This window comes from Canis lupus, chromosome 28 (genome assembly GCF_048164855.1).
Source record: "Canis lupus baileyi chromosome 28, mCanLup2.hap1, whole genome shotgun sequence".
Taxonomy (NCBI): domain Eukaryota; kingdom Metazoa; phylum Chordata; class Mammalia; order Carnivora; family Canidae; genus Canis; species Canis lupus.
Genome location: NC_132865.1, coordinates 5,506,720 through 5,519,701, shown reverse-complemented (window position 1 = coordinate 5,519,701; position 12,982 = coordinate 5,506,720). Strand labels below are relative to the sequence as shown.

At 34.6% G+C, this 12,982-nt stretch overlaps 2 protein-coding genes across 3 annotated transcripts in view; one reads left to right on the top strand and one right to left on the bottom strand.

The window, feature by feature from the left end:
- NECAB1 (N-terminal EF-hand calcium binding protein 1) overlaps window positions 1–9,413 on the top strand; it is a 185,932-nt gene extending 176,519 nt beyond the window's left edge. Inside the window, exons 11-13 of the mRNA XM_072803962.1 lie at window positions 319–396; window positions 1,692–1,783; window positions 5,655–9,413. Coding sequence (XP_072660063.1) covers window positions 319–396; window positions 1,692–1,783; window positions 5,655–5,680 — 196 coding nt within the window. The 3' untranslated portion in view covers window positions 5,681–9,413. The remainder of the gene's footprint in view (window positions 1–318; window positions 397–1,691; window positions 1,784–5,654) is intronic.
- The window catches only part of C28H8orf88 (chromosome 28 C8orf88 homolog), a 37,109-nt gene continuing 32,751 nt past the window's right edge, over window positions 8,625–12,982 (bottom strand). For both annotated transcript variants that reach the window (XM_072803963.1, XM_072803965.1), the window contains 2 exons: window positions 10,546–10,652; window positions 8,625–9,096 (listed from right to left, as the gene is read on the bottom strand). In XM_072803963.1, the coding sequence (XP_072660064.1) occupies window positions 9,073–9,096; window positions 10,546–10,652 (131 nt within the window). In that variant the 3' untranslated portion in view covers window positions 8,625–9,072. The remainder of the gene's footprint in view (window positions 9,097–10,545; window positions 10,653–12,982) is intronic.

Below are 12,982 nucleotides of genomic sequence, written 5' to 3'. Positions count from 1 at the left end.
AGTTGTTTCCTATATGAATAGGTTAAGATTGTTTCATACCACATACAGAGATGATTAGAAAAATTAGTTTGCTTCTTGGGGCACCTGTGTGGCAGACAGTTAAGCACCTGATTCTTGATTTCAGCTCAGGTCATGATCTCGGGGTCATGATATCAACCCCACGTAGGGCTCCTTGCTCAGCGTGGACCCTGCTTCAGATTCTCTCCCACTGCCTCCCTACCCCCAGCTCACTCTCTAAAATAATTAAGTAAAATCTTTAAAAAAGGAAAAATTAGTTTGCTTCTTGGGGCTACTTATGCTTTTACTTTTCCATTTCAGTATTTCCATACAGAAGCTTTCCAGTGAATCTCGCTACATAATTTATGAGTTTTGGGAGAACAGCAGTGTGTGGAATAGGTAAGTAATAAGCAGTTTTTTTTTTTTTTTTTTTGAGCCAAGGAGAGGGAAATATACGTTATGTTTTTAGGACTTGTAGGGAAGAGCTCTATTCCCTTTACATCTCCTCTTTCCCATTTGTTCATTTTCCTAAATCCCATCCTTTTAGGAATTTATTTCATAGATTAGAAATTAGATTAGATTGTGCTTCTTCTTGAAGCACAAATGCTTTTAGTAATGATACCACTTTAAGTGTTAACCATTTTACTGATGTAAGAGATATGGGTCATGGGTGTCTAAAGTGTCAGGAGGGCAGGTGGACAAAGGACACAGAAAAGGATGAGAAAATAATTTTACTTTCTAATTTTTCATAAATTCTGTGGTATTTTACTTTACCATGAAACTATATATAATGACTAAAGTCATCATAGCTTATTTAACTTTTCTAAATGTCTTTAAACACTGCAAAAAAAAAGAGGGAAAATAAAGACATTCAATTAAAAAATCAACTTCTCTTGGTAACTATTATGCAGTTAATGTATATAAAATCATATTGTACATGTTGAATGTACATATTTTGTCATTTATTCCTCAACAGAGTTAAACAGATCCACCTATTTGAAATTGATTACAAATAAGTAACATATAATTAGAATGGGATGAAGAATATTTTTGCTATTCTGAGATTATATAGTTCTAGTTGATTTTAAATGGCAGGGAATATAGCCCTCCAGTAAGTCCATATTTAGGGTTTTAAATATGGTAATGGAAATAATGGAACACTTGGAAATTTCGTTGATAAATATTTCACCCAGAAGTTCTATTTTTTTTGACTATTTTAAGACTACAATACATAATGATACCAGTAGAATTTCAAACTCAAAAGGGAAATTTAAAAGCAACTTACTCAACTTTGTACTCCAGGCCTACACTTTTAGATGACTTTTCTTTTTTTTTTCCCGAGTGAGAGAAAATCTATAGTCTCCCTTCTTAGCTATCCTATTTTTTAATCATCCTGACAGCCAATATATTCTTCCTTCTGTTTAAACTTGTCTGCAGTTGAAATCTTTCTCCATTTGTTTTATCTTCTATAGAGAATTAACGTTCTTCTGTTTTAAAAAGTCTTTAAAATTTTTTTTCTGATGACAATTGTTGAGTCTCATTTTTAAGGCTAAATAACCATAAAAAGAAGTCTATTCAAATGCTTAATTAATACCATCCCAAACCTTGCCATCTTGACTGAATTTGAACTCTGTTGCACTCTCCTTAGGAAGATAATAAAAGTGCACAACCTTAACCTATAATTATTTATACAGCCACCTTCAGACGAATTATAGCAAGACATTCCAAAGAAGCAACGTGGATTTCTTGGAAACTCCAGAACTCACATCTACTATGCTAGTTCCTGGTAATTATCCTGGTTTCACAGTGCTTCTATATGCTTTCTGTATTGTCTTTTGCTTTTTAATACATACTATGTTCTTTCCCCCTACACTTTATCATGGTGCTATATTTATTATACTTTAAAAGGGGTGGGGGGAATAAGAGATCTATATATTCTACTGTCTTTAGTCCTTAGTTGATCCTATTTGTATTCTAATATTAGTCATTTCCTGGTCACATTCAGTAATTTATTAAACTTACAAGTCAAATCATGATATTTCCAAAAAATCATTCAAATGCTTTGCCACAATACAGTGTATTGAATAAACTTGAAATGTGTGACCCACAGACTCCAGATTAGAATTATGCTGGAAATATTTAATAGCTGTTAAAATATTTTATGTAATTGGGGGAAAGCAGAATGGAAAAAGAAATTTGAAATGAATTGTCTAAGAAGTCTGCTAGCCAAGGCTTAAGATAATTGAGAACTAAAATTCATTTGTACGTGTACCCTTCCAGTCACCAGTGAAATATATTTGCTGACTGTTATATGTGCCAGGTACTAGGATATACTGGGATGCTTAGCCTGTTTGCTAGTGCTGAGTTCCAATTCTGAATAAATACTATGTTGGGAGCTAGAGACGGTGCAAGGGAAAAAATGCAGTCACTTCCCATAAAATGCTTTCTATCCAGTAGGAAAGACAAAGAAACCAACCAGCTCAGGGCATATCCTAGCAGTTACCACTGGTCAGAATATGCATGTGGATTTAAAAAGAGAGGGCTCAGGAGCTGGAACTTATAAAGTGAGAGTTGGACAAAGAAAGAGAATACTTTGGTAGAAGTAAATTATAGACATGAACAAATGCAAAAAAATGTTAAATGTTTTGGCTAATTGTTACAAAGGTAAGACCAAGGCATAGGGCTTATATATGGTACATGTAGAGAGGGGAAGAGTAGGAAATGGGGTAGAAAATACAATGAGGAGTTTGAATTTCATAAAATGGAGTCATTAAAGGTTTTTGAGAAGAGTGGTGAATGCTCTACTCAGTAGTGACTGGCAGTTGGGAGAAAGGTGGATGTCACGGGTTGGTGAGAGATTCGTCAGGTAAGACAATAATCTAGGCCAGGAAAAAGAAGGCACCTGAACCCCGAGCTACCCAGAGAGTTCACTTGCCAATACAGTTTCGAGAGGTTAACCACAGCAAGATGGTATTTGAAGCCTGGGTTTGGTGAGAAAGGGTATATATAGGTAGAACAAAGTATCTAACAGAAGCCTAGGAAAATGCCTTTATTTAAAAGGGAGGGGGAAAGCTCCCTTTATTCAGGATGCAGAGGGGAACCACTCAGAGAGGAGAATCAGACTAGTAGAGTAGCAAGGAAACCAAAAGAATACCGTGCAAGCACAGTGCTTGTGTGTGTAGTAGAGAGGGACTGAAGAGAATGAACTGAAAACTGGATTTGACAAGAGGTCACTGTTCAAGAGAACGGTTTTAATAACGGTGATAAGAATTTGAAAATTAGGGTAGATTTTGATGGATTAGGGAAAAGATGGAAAGTAAAAAGGTAAATTCTGAAATTGAAGGTAGGTGGGGAGATGGGGGAGATCAGGGGTGGGTGCTTTCCAGTCAGCCGACCTACCATCTCTGAGATTTAGGCAAACACTTACTCTGAATCCTAAGGACAGGTCTGTCTGGCCCAAGGATGGTAGACTTGTAGACTCACCTTTGCTGTATATCTCAGACTTAATCCTCAAATAAGAAAGCCGTGAATATGGCCAAAGTTTTTCTAACACTCTTTCTCTCTCAAATCATTTTCTAATTTAGAAGAGTTGGGCTAGGTCAGTTCTTATTCCCAGAGCCCCAATTCATTGCAGTTTAATGCCTTGTTGCCCAGTTTTGCATTAATTTTCATATCACATTTAATTTCAACGGTAACCACTGAAATTTCTAAGAACAGAAAGAAAAGATAGGTTTGATTTCTAATGCAATGTTTTAAATCTCCCTCAAGATTTTTAACCTCTATTTGGGGCATCTTTCTTTTCTTTTTTCTTTTCTTTTTCTTTTCTTTTCTTCTTTCTTTCTTTCTATTCTATCGATTTATGTATAGATTTATTTATTTAAAGATTTATTTACGAGGGGGAGAGAGAGAGAGAGACAGGCAGAGGGAGAAGCAGGCCCCATGGAGGGAGCCCAACGTGGGACTCGATCCTGGGACTCCAGGATCATGCTCTGGGCTGAAGGCGGTGCCAAACCACTGAGCCACCCAGGCTGCCCTATCTTTTCTTTTTAACGTGAAAGTTTTGTCAGTTGCAACAGCAGATACACCTCCCTGGACTAATTGCCGGAATTAGCTTACATTTAAAGATTTTATTTATTCTAGGGGGGTTAGGGAGAGGCAGAAGGAGAGAGAAAGGGAGAAGCAGACTCTCCTCTGAGCAGGGAGCCCAATGTGGGGCTCGATCCCAGGCCCCTGGGATCATGACCTGAGCTTGAAGGCAGACGCTTAATTGACTGAGCCACCCAGGTGCCCCTATTCATGGTTTTAATGGCCATACAACTTGTAAAATTTTTAGTAATCATATTTACGAATTTTTTTTTGCTATATGGATATGAAGGCTAAAAATAAAAACAAAAGCATTTTAGCTGTACATAATTAGACCTAAAATAAAAACATGAAAAAACACCTATTATACAGAGATGGGTAGGTTTATAATTTTAACTCACAAATTATGATTTCCAATGACTTTTTGATTAAGTTTCTAAGTGGTTTACCTAAGTACATCTTAAGAAATATATTCTTGTGGACTCTCAAATATCAAAATCATGAGGTATACTGGAGTGCGGCCAGATGGGCCCACTAGCCATCATAAAACACCCAAAGTATGAAGAACTCCGTGTGTGGAGCAGAATGTCCCTTAGCAAATGAGAAAGGCCTGTGGCTAAGAGAAAAGATGAGAATACACAAGGAAGTAAGATCCTATCCTATTTGCCTGCCTGATTATCACCCAAATAACTTTGTAAACAAATTTTAATCCTTTCCATAGGATTCCATCTTACTCTTACTTCTTTACCATAGATTTGTCTTTGGGGTATTTGTATTCACAGGGGAAAACATTTTCAGTCTTACAATATAGATATACTAAAAAATATTTAAAACACATCTACTTGCTTATACCCAGTCTTTCTGAAATTGTTATGTAAAACTATCTTATGCTCCCAAACTGCTTCCAGTACTGGGTAGATTAAAACAACATGATTTCATCTTCAGGGCATTTATAATCTCATTGCCAAGATAAGCTCCATTCATACATAACAAAAAATTAGACTACGACCAAATGCCAAAAGATCTGGTACAAATATTGCATAGGAAGAGTTCAATCTTGGTTCAAATAGGAAATAGTGACTTGAAAGATAATTACGCAGATTAAAGGTGGGAGAAAATAATTAAAAAAAAAAGATTTTATTATTCATGAGAGAGAGAGAGGTAGACACAGGTGGAGGGAGAAGCAGGCTCCCTGTGGGGAGCCGATGCGGGACTCGATCCCAGGACCCCCAGATCACAACCTGAGCCAAAGGCAGATACTCAACCACTGAGCCACCCAGGGGTCCCAGAGAATAGTTTAAGGATGATTACACCTTGAACTTAGCCTTGGCAATTATTTTCATTATTTAAAAATTTGTTCTTCTCGGGGGGCCTGGGTGGCTCAGTCAGTTAAGCCTCTGCCTTCAGCTCAAGTCATGATCCCAGGGTCCTGGGATTCAGCACTGCATCGGGCTCTCCACTCAGTGGGGAGTCTGCCTCTCCCTCTCTCTGCTGTTCTCCCTACTTTTATTCTCTGTGTCAAATAAATAAAATCTATTAAAATAAAATCATAAAAATTTGTTTTTTCTTTTCAGCTTCGTGGTGGATCCTGAACAACTAGATGTTCCTAGACATTTTCTTTATGGTTCCAAGTGGAAAACAAGTATTCTAATCTAAAATGTGAATTAGAAAATTCTCAGCAGTTACTAATCTACTCTATACTTTTGTTTAATTAAGATGTGCGCTCTTCTAAAATGTCTTGTATATCTTCCATGTGAAGTTTAGCTAAATTTTCAAAGTTCACTCTTCTCAATATTTGCTGTTTTGCTACACTGTAAACCCTTTAGTGGCAAAATCCTAATTTGTGAAAAAAGTATACCCATAAAGGAACAAAGTTGTGAAAAAGAAATGATAAAAAATAATTGAAGTGGGAACTTTGAGAATATTACTTCATAGGATAGCTTTTGTAGATTTGTCAGACTATCAAGGTTAAGTCAGTGTTTTGTCATTTTTAAGTAACTGATTTTCTGTGAATGAAGTTTATTCTTCAGTAACGCTCACTCCACTCCCAGCTCATGATCTTATGAGTATTTACTTTACTGGAAAAGCTAATATGTGATCCAAAATGGTGTCCTTATGCAGAGAGAGCAACAGCAGGTGTACAGAGAAAAGGCCATATGAGGACACAGTAAGAAGGTGCCAACATCAAACCAAGGAGAGGCCTCGGAAGAAATCAACCTTGCTAGCACCTTGATCTTGGACTTCCAGTCTCTAGAACTGTGAAAAAATACTTTCTGTTTTTTAAGCTAAAGAAATAATATTAATACATGAGCATACAATGATCTTGGCTATAATCTATAGACTCTGTATAGTCCTGTCAGGTTATAAACTGGTTTTTCACAAGTGAACAATTCTGTGATAGGATACCATATAGTACTGTGACATCATTATATCATCTATTAGCATCATAATTCCCTGTATGTAAGTTCAACAAATCAAGAGAATAGAGTTTTACTTTGAGAAAATCTGATTCAAATGTTTTAGCATATGATCCTAGGGGACTAATTTTCTTATGAAAAATAGACATTTGCCTTTAAATAATGATTTCAAGATATTTAAAGAACAAAATTTTAACCTAAGTGAACAAAGAAGAAATGTAAAACAAGCATAAAACTTTAATAAAATAGGGAAGGTACTAGACATACCTTTTCCAGTTTTAACACCAGAAAGACAATTCTACTTTCATCAGAACAGTTATGTACCTAATATACTTTGCTATACAAGCTCATATATTTTTAATAAAATCTATTCCGATAAATGCTGATGAAAATCCGGTGCATATGGAAGTTTGTTACCATGTTATTCTGTAGTCCAGATTCTCTTGAAACCACAGGTCTTCAAGGAAAACCTGTAATTTTTTTTCCACTGTTAGAAAACTGAGAAGGTTGAACTAAACTGTTTTTTTTAAATATAAAATTTGACCTACAATATTTTCTCAAACTAATTTATATTAGCTCCTATCAAAGGTATACCTTTGTATACTCAGTCCTCATCTATCTAAGTAAAAAATTTTTTCATAGCTTCTACTAGATAAGGACAGTAAATTTTGACATATACACACACATAACACAAATGTGCGTATTGTGTGCGCATATATATGTGTGTGTGTGTCTCTGGTCATTTCTAAAGATGACAAACACTATGAAACAACACCTGGCTCAACTCTTTTAATTTATATACAAAGCAGAGAACATTAATGGAGATGTACAATGATTATTCAAACAAGCTATACATATGTACAAAGGCAAACAGATAATAAAACAGTCTTTCTAGTCTCACTCTGATTATATACAGTGACTTTTGACATATATAAACTCTTCTTGAAAAGGCTGGTTATGAATGGTTTGAAAAATACAAATTATAGTCAATCAAAACATTTTTCAGTATTAGATTCAGAAACTACCTAAGTCTTTTGAGTGTAAAGCAGTTTCCAAAGTATGGTGGTGGTCTGACTTTAAAAAGGTTTCTGCCCTCAGTAACATGCTGAGCAGAATGGCTCTTTAGATTCCAAACTGGAATAGGTTCTATCATAGTTTTTTTTTTTTTTAACTTTAAGAATAGGTAAATAATAAAGCAAACCAATTTAATTATATGGTAATACTGACCTCAGCTCTTATATAAATTGTGTGTGTGTATATGTACATCCATACACACTGAAACCTATAATATAAAGGGAAAATAGGACAAAAAATCTGGGCCCTAGGTATAAATGTTTTATTTTTAAGTAACCCATAAATTTATGGTTTTAATGTATTTTTCCCTATAAAAAACATTTTCCTGGGGAACGAAGTAATGAAAAGTAATATACTAAAAGACCACAATGGGAAGCCTACCATGTACTAAAAGCTTGAATCCAGGTAATAAGCCCAAAACCAGTGAAGAAAAAGTTACTGGTAATTCAGTTTAAGATAAATTTTTTGCCAAATGGTGGTCTTGGATGCCTTGCCAGTAGACCTGGGGATCTGTGAGAGTAGAAGTAGGGAGAGTTTACACTTACCTTTATATCAGCAATTTTTTTTGACACTATGCTGGAAGAAACTTTTTTCAATAGTAACATCCAGAGTGACAAAATGCAGGAAATTTATTACATAAAATTTCTAGGAGGTAAAAGTTTAACCCCCAAATTCTTCATCCATACATGTTCTTGCTATAAGAAATTACAGAATTAAAACTTAATGTACCTCAGTTATTTGCAAATGCCTAAATTTTTCCTCCTTTGGAAATAAAAATATCAGTTTTATTTTGCAATTGCCCAACTTCTTTTGTTATGTAGTCTGATTAGAGACAACAAATAGCAGCTATTTTTCACCTTCAGTTTCATTTTTTTCCAAATTGTCAATCTCTGCTAGTAATTATGAATCTTAAACAATTTTATCAAAAACCTAGAGACCAAAGACATGCCTATTAAAATAGTCTCCTTCCTGTCACTGGGAACTATGCATCGAACATCCTGGGTCATTCTAAGCCTCAGGAGAGATTGTAAAGATCCTTTCAAAGTGCTGGTATGAAATCAATGGGAAAAAGAAAAGCCAACTTTAATAGCAACAAGAAATTATGTACCATATATACATCATAGCAAATACTTTATATTTGAGAATCTTTACAGCTTACATTTCCATTCCATTATTATGAGATGAAAAACAAAAAATTGCAAGTAGCATGCAAATTATAAATACAGCCTTCCACTTTACTAAACAAATTCTTACTTTCCAGTGTTACTTCCCAATTTATGCAGGAAACTGCCTGCAAAGCTGAAACTGATTAGAAAATTCTTTATAGTTTAAAATATCTTTCTCATTTTAGGAGAAACCAAATACCCAACCATCAAAATTAAAAATAAACTGAATTGTCAGAGTCCATTACAGTTATTGTTACTAGATCCACTTCATTTGCAGGTGTCCAAAATATAAAACAAATAATTCTTTATCTTCAAATTCATCTGTTCTTAAAATTCTACTTAAAACTTTGGTGGTTTTCCTGTAACATAGAAGAAAAAGTTAATTTATCAATTAGCTCGAATGAATACAGTTTTTACTACTTAACTTAGTTTATCAAACCAAATACTGTGATCCTATTAAGTGTTTACAGATCTTAAGTGCATGTTACTATAGAAAGTATTAAAGTAACTGGAATTTGACAAAACAGTTCTCCTTTGTTTAATAAAATGTGTAATTCATTTTTAAATATACTAGATTGTATTCCAAATCTGTTCTGTTTTTGTGGTACCTGGCTTGTTCAAAATAACGTGTATGTCAGACTTTTATTTACACAATAAAATATTAGAGATGAAATAAGTCTTCAAATGAAAAAGTGACCATATTTTATATAGCACTGAAGTTTAGATTTATTCATATACACTCCTAAGATCTTTTCTGAATATTTTTGTATGGTTGGAAAATCTGAACATCATTAAGGACATTTTCCATGATAAAATATTCCTGTGTGAAAAAAACTTGAATTTCTGCTTAAATTTGGAAAAACTGACTGGAGTTCAAGTTAGGGAGTTTAAGAGAAAAAAGGGCCTTGCATTCCAAAGGACTAGAAACCCCAAGAATGGAAAGCACAAGAGGTATGTCTCACATTTGAACCATTCTCAGCATTCTATATTCTGAGTTCCTCTCAATTGAATACTTTTACCCATATAAAATAGTTTATGAAGACTCTAAAGTCAAATTCTAGTCTACATTTACTAAGTGCATAATGAGAGCTAAGTACAGTTCAAGCCCTTCTAGACATTATTTCACTTAATCCTAACAACTAGAGATCATCAACCTCATCTGCAATCATAAAACTGAATGGTATACTAGCACACAAGTTGAAGCAACAATTTAACCCACGCCCAATATCAAAACTCCTGGCTTTCCGATTAATATGCTAAAATATACGTGTATTTATTGTATTTGTTTTGATGAAATTTAATGCAGTGACACAAATATAAAGCTCTATGACGAGCAAAAACACACAAATAAATGAGGTAATGTGATTTACTGTATAAAAAGAATGAACTGAGAAAAGCACCCACAAGCAGACCATACATATATTGCCAGAAAGGGGGCAGAGGACTGTCCTTTCAGTAAATACCGCTGGGATGACTGGATATCCATGTAGAAAAGAAAACCTGACCCCTACCTTACACCATAGAGTATAATCTACTGCCGATGGATCATAGAACTGAATTGAAAAACAGTAGAACTTTTAGACTCTTTATCTTTCAATGGAAGAAAATATTTCTTAAAATATACCCTCCTGTTTCTTGAGCAGAGTTGTAATTACTTACAATAGTTGGTCATATTATATATTTAGATGGGTGTACTTTTCTGAATTATATTCCACAGTAAAATTAAAAATTTAGTGAAAGAATCCAGTGAAAATACTAAAGATAAACATTTTAGAATGAAAACAATACAAAATTAGAGAACTGCTTACTGGTTTTTGAAGTACAATGGGATGATCGGGCAGGAAGTCTGGCTTTTTTCTGCAGATGGAAACACTTGAGAGCTTCAACAGGAAATCTCTGCTGTACTTAATTCTCTCTATAGATATTAAACATCAGATGCAATGTTATAAAATACTCTCCCAGAACACTTTTTTGGCTCATGGTTTTCTGCATGTCCCTTGCTAATCCATTATTTTATAAAATAATGAGTATTTTCTATGCAAAAAAAAGAGAAGCAAGAAATTTTGAAAAGTATCTACTGCCTTCACTTTTCCTTTTACATGGAAAGGAAGCCAAGTAACCAAGGAAGATTGGGAGAGAAACATTTCAGAAAATTGGTAATGCATGGTCTCTTCCATCAGGCTATTCAGATCTAGTGAAGGGATGGTAAGCTTAACAGCAGTAACACCTGTTGAGTAACTCAGATCCTGCCAAAATAGGACCCTAAGAAGCCTGTCTAGTCTTCATACTTAAAATGTAATACAATCAAAATAAGTTTAAGAAAATTTTGTTGTATATCTGTACATCAGAGATGTGCTAAGTATTGGTGAAAAAGATCCAAGATAGGGTCCCTATCTTCAAATATCTGCATATTTCTCATCAGAAATGATCACCATAAAAGATCACCTGCTGAGCCAGAGACAGAAAAGGAGTATCTTTAAAGTGGTAATAGAAAAGAACTGACAACCTAGAATTCCATACTGTGAAACAAAATTTTCTGCTGGTCTCCATCCCTGGTTCCTTGCACAAAGCTCCTAAAAATACCTTGTAATTTCATTAAGTGATAAGAGTACTAGGAGCATCTTTTGTTCTAGGATTTGGTTTTTGACCCTACTTCCTGATACACAGCTCTTAAATCCCTTGAATTTTCCTGGGTGACAGAAATGTCCTTCTTTCTAATGAGATGAATTTCAGTGGGCTTCTGGACAGGATGGTCAAAAGAAAGACCAAGCCATGATGAGAAGCTTGAAGCTTACAGCCCCACCCCTACCTCCTCTAGGAAGTAGGTAGGGCTACAGATTTGAGTTAATGACTGATCATGCCACATGATGATGCCTCCATAAAAATCTCAAAAGTTGGGGTTTGGAAAGCTTCTGGGTTGGTTAACACATCCATGTACCAGGAGGGTGATACTCCACAAGGATAGAAACTCCATACTTGGGACCCTTCTAGACCTTGCTCTATGTATCTCTTCATTTGTCTTCATCTGTATCCTTTATCATATCTTTCATTATATAATAAACTGGTGTTAGTTTACCCTAAGTTCTGTGAGCTGTTCAAGCAAATGATCAAATTTAAAGGCAGATTTAACCTAATATACAGCCAAGTTGGACAGAAATTTTGAGTAATCTAGGGACCTACTACATACAACTGTCATCTGAAGTGGAGGTGAGTTGTGTGAGATTAAAATCATGTGAAGTTAAAAGACATTTTCAAAAATGAAAGAAAACAAAGAATTCATAAGTAGTAGAGTTATAGCTGATCTACAAGGAATGCTAAAGGAAGTTTCTGAGGTTGAAAGGCAATGAAACTAGACAAACTTTAATATTCAGAAATGAAGAATAAAGAGTAAATAGCTGAATGAATATAATGGACTCCTTTTTTTTTCCTTCTAAATTCTTTAAATGTGTGAATGTTGAAATCAAAGCTTAATGACATTCTCTGGTAGAGATGTGATTCATACAATAACACCAAAAAGGACACTGCAATGAAATGGAGGGAAGAAGCCTACACATGGTTGCAAGGTTTTAGCATCACCATTTTGCATGAAGTAGTATAATATTAACAAGTACACTGATTTAGATATTATAATCCCAGACCAACAACATAAAAATACAATATAGCTAAAAATTCAACAGCTATAATCAAATACCAACAAAAATTCAAAAATATCCAAAAGAAGGCAGAAAAAGGAAAAAAATTGGACAAAATAAATGATAAAAGGCCTAAATCCAACTACATCACCTTAAATGTTAATGGTCTAAACCAGGGACCAACAAACTTTTTTCTATAAAAGGACTAATAGTAAATATATGAGAGTTTTGGGACATAAAGTCTCTATCACAACTACTCAGTCTTACAATGCAAAAGCAGCCACGGATAGTAAACCATGTGCTGTGTTCCAATAAAATTAATTTCCGAAATAGGGATTTGAACTGAGGGACATAGTTAACTCTTAGGTTAAACACTGCAATTAAAGGCCATAGATTGACACAATGGATTAAAAAGAGAAAGTATTATTATATGCTGCCTGCAAGACATACACAGATAGGTGGAAAGTAAATGGATATAAAATGATATACCAGTAGGAAAAGAAGGCAAGAGGGGCTATCTTAGTATCAGCTAAAGAGACCATTATTGATGGGTTGTGCCTAATGACAAAGATTCAAAATACATAGAGGGAAAATGACAGAAATAAAATAGTTT